Source organism: Cherax quadricarinatus, chromosome 3 (assembly GCF_038502225.1).
Source record: "Cherax quadricarinatus isolate ZL_2023a chromosome 3, ASM3850222v1, whole genome shotgun sequence".
Lineage (NCBI taxonomy): Eukaryota > Metazoa > Arthropoda > Malacostraca > Decapoda > Parastacidae > Cherax > Cherax quadricarinatus.
In genome coordinates this window covers 67,839,170-67,847,898 of record NC_091294.1, presented here as the reverse complement: position 1 = coordinate 67,847,898, position 8,729 = coordinate 67,839,170, and the positions used below count along the sequence as shown (strand labels likewise).

At 39.2% G+C, this 8,729-nt stretch overlaps 1 protein-coding gene across 1 annotated transcript in view; it reads left to right on the top strand.

The window, feature by feature from the left end:
* Positions 1-625: 625 nt before the first annotated feature.
* Positions 626-8,729, top strand: part of Su(P) (prostaglandin E synthase Su(P)) — a 47,309-nt gene continuing 39,205 nt past the window's right edge. The window contains exons 1-2 of the mRNA XM_053800369.2: positions 626-1,165; positions 3,664-3,879. Of these exons, the coding sequence (XP_053656344.1) occupies positions 863-1,165; positions 3,664-3,879 (519 nt within the window). The 5' untranslated portion in view covers positions 626-862. The remainder of the gene's footprint in view (positions 1,166-3,663; positions 3,880-8,729) is intronic.

The window sequence follows — 8,729 nt, the reverse complement described above, 5'->3', positions numbered from 1 at the left end:
AATCTAATCTCCTATATTCCTGCGTTACTTTCAAAGTTTCCTGCTAAGTTGTTATGTTACCCTGCAGCTTTATCTACTGTGTGTGTTGTGTTACTCTCAGTGTTACATAGTGTTATATAGTGATAGTGTAGTGTTATATATAAGCATTTCTCGGCATTTTGCCAGGCGTTCCAAGGCAATGTTCGAAGCTATGAGTTATTGGCTTCTTCCTCACAAATTGTTTGAAACTGAATGGAGATTGCTGCACTTTTGACTACCTATATTTATAAAATTTTATCAGCATCTGTTGAAGATGATCAATTTGTTTTTTTTTTCTGTAAATTATGTGAATCCCGGTAATGTTGTCCATGAGTCAGGTGACTGGAGGCCCCAGGAGCCAGGGGACTACTGCACCAGTCATTGCTCAGTCTCGATGTTTTGCTCTCGCCTGGGTATCGGCGACACGTTTTCCCCGTTATCTGTGGGACGGTATTCCTCATATTTTGGCCGCTGGGCACTTTACAAGAGGGGGAGGGCATCTTTGATCAGCTCAGCCTCCTTTATCCCCGAGTTTGATATAACGGTTTTTATAGAAAGCCGGTAACAATACTCAGGTGAGTGTGTTGGTGTCCCGCCGTCCTGGAGCTTCTACCAGGGGGTCCACCTGACCCACCTGGAATCTTCTAGTTTATATTTCCCTTTGGGAATTGAATTCCCTTTGCCTTTACTTTCATTGTCCTGTTTTGTCCCCGCACATCTGGCAGCAGCACTGGACACGACATATGCTGTCAGTGACCCTTACAAACCCAACAAGACGTAGGTACCGGTGTCCTTTCAGGTCTCAGGTCCCAGTACCCAGGTCTCAGTACCCAGGTCCCACACTATGTCTCTGCCTGTGAGGAGACTCCTGACAAATATTCGCCATAATGGAAGTATTTTGGTTGGCAGTGTTAAGGTTGGCGGTGCTGAGGCTAAGTTAGGAGTGTCATCATTACGGTGGGCTAGCACAGCCCACGGCACAGCCTGGAGGGTCAGCCGGTGGGCTGGGGTGGGCTTCGGGGTGGGTGCTGCCCTCACCACCGCCTACATGTATCATAACTACAACACTACACGTCTAGGTAGCCCAGCCAAGGACCAAGAATATGTACTCTCACAGCCACCGCCGACCTTCACTCCCGCCAGATCTGTAAGTCCAGTTTACATGTAATTTATTAAGTTGATTTAAGTACATAAGTACAGTTATCTTGCCTAATAAAATTGTAAGTTGCGTAGCCCTAAAGTAGTGAAACATTTACGCATCGGCTGTTTCGTCCACTTTTTGGCAGATTTTAGGCCGGTTCCATTGTTCCAGTTGACCAAATTTTTAAATATTTCGCTAGTATGTCTTTTATTCTATCGAATAAGTACAAGAAACTGCCCATTCAGATATTTAAACTACCCAGTAAGGTGATCAGAAATTGGTAATTTGGCCAATTTCAGACAAAATTTAAGAAATACCAATTTCAAAACAGAGTCCAGAATAAACAATACAGACATTCCTGGAATGTCTGGATTATTTATTCTGGACATCATTTCTGTACTCTGGAATATCGGCAAAAATCTGACATTCCCACTACTTTGAGCTCAATTTCAAGACACTTTTAGTATTGAAGCCAATCAAAATATCTCTGTTTCTGTAATATATCTTCCATTCTGTCAAATGAGACCAAGAAATTGAGAATACAATAATTAAAACCACATGAAAATATACTGCAAAGTTGCTCTTTTTAACCAAAAACACGGTCGCAGTTTTTTCTCTTTATGCACTGCACGATGCAGGACTTTTTTTTTATATGGTGCACAGTAAATAACTGTGCACCATATAACTGTGCACCATAGACCCATTATCTCCTATCTAGGCCTAAATTTACCGCTCACAGCTTACCAGAGTGAGCTGAGCTCATGGTGCTGTACTCTGGGACCCAACACTGGCTTCAAAGCCCTGATAGAAGGGGACCGACTCTGAACACTTCATTAAAAAAGGGGTCAATTGGTCACATTTCATTTCCAAAAATATAGTGTATTTATGGTATTGATTCTGCTCTGGGTACTTTTTTTGTATTTTTAAAGATTGATGCTTATTTTATGTGCCTTGTTGATCAGAAGAACACTTAATAACAACTTAATACTAGTATAGGGATTTGGATAAGGATTATAACATGTGTTACAATAAGATCTCGGTAAAACAGGTGATACTACAATATGCAGAACAACCACTGTGAAAAAAATAGTGAATTTCCAAGTGCTTTTGTGATTTCTCACATTATCAAGGAACTATAAAAGTAAAAGATCAGCAGACAGCATATAAGGACCAGATTACACCTCACGGTCAACTTAAAGCACCTGACCTTCTATGATGATATAGGGAAGTGGTCAGGGACCACTTACTATTACAGGTACAGATTAGGATCACATATTAATTTTTTTTTACAAAATTGACAAGTAGATGAATAAGATACCTGTACAACACTTTGGTATTTATTATGGATATGTTTTGCCAACCAGTGGTTTCATCAATCCAGTCTAGGGTATAATACAGCAGACATTAGAAGGCATGAAGTACCAATTTGAGGTGATCAGTCCCTCAGAGTACATTGTATTTGAGATTGTCATTGATTAGTTATATACTCATTTTTCATGAAGATCATGTATAGTGTATTTTAATTTTAAGTAGGTTCTGTTATCTCTGGTTCAAAGCAAATATTTCAGAGCTCCAATAACTCTATGATAAGTATCTGTTTGGTTAATGTGCTTCTGGTACAATGTTGATGTCTACTATTTTCCACTTAACATTTAGAGGATTGAAATTACCAAGGAAGATAATAGTATTTAGTGTAGGATTTTCAAATACAAAATCTCAATGTACTGTTTGCAAAGACATAAAATAAATAAATAAATAAATAAGGTGTCTTCTATCTTTCTTATCGATTCTGGGAATTCCTGTGCCGTTGCTGACTATGGTTTATATAGTACATGTACGATTACTTTCCACATTCTTTTTCTCCACTTTAATGCTCAGTACTTCTGCATTTTATGATTTTAATAGTTCTGTGTAAGTAAATGAATCTTACAGTCCTACTTCTCTCAGTGACTTATTCTCTTGCTTCTGTCTACTGCCCATTGTAGCTTTGCCCCTGATTTAAGTAGTATATATTTAGTCTTACTTGACTATTGTAACAGTTTTAAATTCAGAGTTGTTGTAGCACATACTATCTCCATTTGAGCTGGAGAAGGATCTTGATCCAAGGAAACGGACCTGTCCTTTTCCCTGCCATGGGCTCGAGCCTCACCCGTTTTGTGATTTTCTTCCCATTGTTGGTGATAACTATCTAGTGTCCTTTTTGACAATTTTTCTTCCTTAGGTTATGGTATCATGTCCTGCCAGTTAATGGGGTTAGGGAGTCTTCCTTGTCAGTTCTTTTGAAGGTCGTTTTGTCTTTAATTTTCCTTTTATCAGTCAAAAATGGCCTGAGTACATTGACAGCAACTACTGCCATTGTACTCAGTACAGTAAATTGCACTACAATACTTGTATTATGTAAATATGTAGACTTTCAGTGTGTGTGATTGTCATTTCTACTTTTTGCATATCATTTGTTCTTTCAAGTTTTTATTACCTGTATTAACATTTATATTCTCTTTCAGATTCATCTTACAACTGACACTACAGGCTTGAAGATCACACTCTTTCAGTATCAAACATGCCCATTTTGCTGTAAAGTTAGGGCATTCCTTGACTATTATGGCTTCTCTTATGATGTGATAGAAGTTAACTCAGTCACGCGCTCACAGACAAAATGGACCGACTATCGCAAAGTTCCGTTTCTTGTTGTTCAGCTTCCCAATTCAGAAACCATTTTGGTAAGTAAATAATTGTCTCTCTTCTAGCAAGTTTGAAAAAAAAAAAAGGAGAGATTACATTATAAATGTTCAGCTTTTTTATGAAGTTTCAGTTACATTTATGTAAATGCAACTGAACAGTTACATCCAAAACTGAGTAATGAATGGAGAGGCATTCATAGTATGCACTATACAATTTTCACTTAACTTTTTCATTTGCATTTCTGAAAAATTGCACTATATAGAGAAGCTTTATAAGAGGGAGAAATGTAGTAAAATCTTGTACAAATATAAGTGTCAAAGTCTGAGGCAGAGTGTTGACATTGGAGATGGAGAGAGATGAAGTTGGTACAGGCGATTCAGGTAGTAACTTGTAATACAGGTCGGCTATCACTAATCTGGCGATCAGTTATCCGGTTCCATCAGTAATCCAGCACTAATTTTGGCTAGTATAATTTCAAATTTCATCATTATACTGACTCAGAATTGTGCAGATGGTTGTAAATCCACAGCAGCAAGCCAGTGGTGGAGAAAGCAGTGATGAAAATGAGGAAGTTGTAGCAGAAAGTCTCTATTGATAGGTTAATTAAGTGTATTCTAACCTAACTACTCTGTAATCTGGCAAACTCACTAATCTGGCAAACTCACTAATCTGGCACACTACAGGTCCCAATGATGCCGGATTGGTGATGGCCAACCTGTACTGCTGTGGGTCTGATGATCCCCAGAATGCAGAACCATCTTGTTCTCACATAATAATATTAAAATGCTTAAAGTACTGCTTTACACTTAGTAAGTAGTAATTACTCAGGTTACTTTTATTTACCAGTTGCTAACAGTTAGTTACATAACTCTCTGTAGGGAATCCCATCTGCAAGTTCTGGTGTTAGCATGTATGTCACTTGATGCAAAGAGAATGTATGTAAATGGATGGCAGAAGGTAGTGGCAGGATATGAGGAAAAATCATAGAAAATCCTTTATCTTTGTCACAGGAACGGGACTTGAATCCAAAATCTTTGAGAGTATTATTCACTGTGGATTAAATCACTGTCAGGAAAAAGGAAGACACTTAAAATTAACATAGGATCCTTGAATTTCTAAAGCTCAGTTGGATAACCTCTTATGAGGCTACAAATTTTTTTGACATTATTGAACCCACTTGCAGAGTCTCATTACTAGTAAATAGTGTACATACTCTGCAAGGGAGGTTGGGACCAGTGTGACCCCAGCATCATTTGCAGGGTTTTCATACTTGTTACTAGATATTACTTTGAAATTTGGCAATGGCTCAACATCATTTTTCAGAGCCCACCATAATTTACAGTGTTTGAGAGGTCTGATGTAGGGCGATGAAGGAAAACTTGAGTCCTTGTCCCTAATTGACGGGATAATTGGCCCCGTACTCCACCCATTTCACACGCATTTGTGAATGGTGTGATAATACCAGCAGGTTGCAGAAGGATGTTATACCTCTGCCCAGTGCAAGAAATCACTGCCTCCCTCTCTTCATCAACATTCATCAATTTCTCAAAGTATTTCCTTCATCTTCCTAGTACCTCTGTCTTCCTATCTAATGGCTTCTCTCTTGTGTTTAATCCCTTAACTGTGGCATACCCAGATATTAAAATTCTTGTGTAAGTGGCAAGATTTTAGAAAATAACAAGATTTTTTTTTCTTACAGCTTGAAAGAAAGCATTTTTATAAATCAAATCTAACTAAAATGAGTGGAACCCCTGATAAAAAATGATCACTTGTTGGCAACAGCAACATAAATGCGCCAGCGATATTTACGTTTTACAATTTTTTTTTTTCAACAAACAAACTGTATCTCACCGAGGCAGGGTGGCTCAAAAAGAAAAACAAAAGTTTCTCTTTTCAAATTTAGTAATTTATACAGAAGGGGTTACTAGCCCCTTGCTCCCGGCATTTTAGTCGCCTCTTACAACACGCATGGCTTTCGGAGGAAGAATTCTGTTCCACTTTCCCTTGGAGATAAGAGGAAATAAACAAGAACAAGAACTAGAAAGAAAATAGAAGAAAACCCAGAGGGGTGTGTATACAATTTATTGATTCTAAATTCTGATTATTGTTCCCTTTTTGTTTTATAATTGTTTACACTAATTTCTTATGATTTTAGATGGGTTTCAAGGTGTATTAGCACATACATGTACTTCAAACATGAGGGAATAAATAGCCCAACACTGCACCATGTATAATATACAATATAAACTACAACAAATAATTTTTTTTTACTTTTTTATTGCTTTGGGTTTCTGATACAGTGGTACCCTGAGTTTCGAACTGCTCCCAACTGGAACAGTTATGTAGGTTTATTATTGTAAATGCTTTTGTATGTGTATTTTTGGGGGTCTGAAACGGACTAAACTAATTTACATTATTTCTTATGGGAACAAATTCGTCCAGTATTGGCACTTGAAGAGCCTTCTAGAATGAAGGAAGTTCCAAACACGGGGTACCACTGTACTTATGTATAAGAAATATCGATATGACAGTTATTTCAAGGTGTGACAATCCTCGAAATATGGAAATACAGTGGACCCCCGCCTTACGATCAACTCCCAACTCAACCAATTATGTAAGTGTATTTTTGTAAGTGCTTTTGTACATGTATTTTTGGGGATCTGAAACGGACTAATCTAATTCACTATATTCCTTATGAGAACAAATTCGGTCTATAATGGCACCCGAACAGACTTCTGGAATGAAATAATATCGTAAGGCGGGGTCCACTGTATATCACATTGTTTGACTACAGTAGGACCCCTGTATCCACAGGCATAATGTTCCAAGAACCTGCCGTGGATACTGAACCCGTGGCTGGTAGTGAATTCTATATATGTCATTTTTGGTTTACATACATTCCTATTATAAAGTTTATTGGATAAATTTTGCAAAGTAAGTGGAGAATTATGACTTCACTGACAGGAAGCACTTCATGGCTTCATCACTATTTTTGCACTTTGAGGCCGTTATTAAGCAAAATTAAGGGTTATACAGTGGACCCCTGGTTATCGGTTGGTTTCGTTATCGGCCAACTTGGTTATCGGCCGGTTTTTCGGTGCCTGGTTATCAACCGTTTTGGATGCGTCCATCCGCTGCCTGGGGCAGCTTGCGCTTCAGTTTGGCTCTGTCTCTCGGTGGCTGAGGAAGCTTCTGCTCATACATCGAAACATTTCGCTTGTTTACCATTGTTTTTAATGGTTTATCTTGCAGTGCAACTATGAAATAAGTAAAGATGGCTCCAAGGAAAGTTCCTAGTAAAGTTCCAGTGGTAAAGAAAGTGAGAAACACCATGAAATTTAAGCATGAAGTGATAGAAAAGTTTGAGAGTGGTATGAAAATGGTGGAACTTGCAAGGATGTACAGCAAGAATAAATCAACAATTACATCCATCCTGGCAAAGAAAGAACAAATCAAAGATGCTAATGTTGCAAAAGGAGTAACTTTTCTAACTAAACAAAGGCCACCAATAATGGAAGAGATGGAAAAGTTATTATTATTGTGGATTAAGGAAAGAGAATTAGTGGGAGACAGTGTTGTGGAGTCTACTATTTGTGAGAAGGCAAAGCAGTTGCTTGAGGATCTTGCAAAGAAAATGCCTGGAACAAGTGCTGCAGTTTGTGAATTTAGGGCCAGCAAAGGATGGTTTGATAGATTTAAGAAGCATAGTGGCATACACAGTGTTGTAAGGCATGGTGATGATGCAAGTTCTGACAAATGTGCAGCTGAAAAGTATGTTCATGAATTCCAGGACTGTGTAAAGGCTGAAGGATTCGAACCCCAACAAGCGTTCAGTTGTGATGAAACAGACCTGTTTTGGAAGAATATGCCAAACAGGACCTACATTACCCAGGAGGAAAAGGCACTGCTAGGACACAAGCCTATGAAAGACAGGCTTCCTCTTTTGTTGTGTGGTAATGCTAGTGGGGATTTCAGAGTGAAACCTTTACTTGTGTATCACTCAGAAAATCCCAGAGTGTTCAAGAAAAAAGTGTCATGAAGAATAGATTGTGTGTGATGTGGAAAGCTAATCATAAGGCATGGGTCACAAGGCAAATTTTCAAAGAGTGGGTTAATGATGTGTTTGGCCTGAGTGTGAAAAAATACCTCCTGGAAAAGAAATTGCCACTCAAGTGCCTCCTGGTACTGGACAATGCTCCTGCACATCCTCCAGACTTGCAAGACCAAGTGTTTACGGACTTCAGTTTCATCACAGTGAAGTTCTTGCCTCCTAACACCACTCCTCTCCTCCAGCCCATGGACCAGCAGGCCATTTCTAACTTCAAAAAACTCTTCACAAAAGCAGTGTTTCAAAAATGCTTTGAAGTGACCTCAGACACTCAATTGACCGTAAGACAGTTCTGGAGGAATCACTTCGCTATCCTCCATTGCATAAACCTTATAGGTAAGGCTTGGGAGGGGGTGACTTCCAGGGCTTTGAACTCTGCTTGGAGAAAACTGTGGCCAGATTGTGTCTAAAAGATGGATTTTGACAGGTTTGAGGCTGACCCTGACCCTGCCGACCCTGTGGACTCTACTGTTGCACTGGGGAAGTCCCTGGGGTTGGAGGTGAGTGGCGAGGATATGGAAGTGTTGGTGGATGACCACAGGGAAGAACTAACCACTGAAGAGCTGCAAGAGCTTCATCTCGAATAGCAACAGACAGCAGCTGAGGAACTTGCTTCAGAGGAGTAGGAAGAGGGAGTGAAGGAGGTGTCTTCTTCAGAGATGTGTGCAATGTGGACTAGGGTGCAAGCTTTTGTAGAGAAACACCACCCTGACAAAGCTGAAACAAGCCATATCTGCAACATGTTTAGTGACAAAACCCAGCCCACTTCAGGGAAATCTT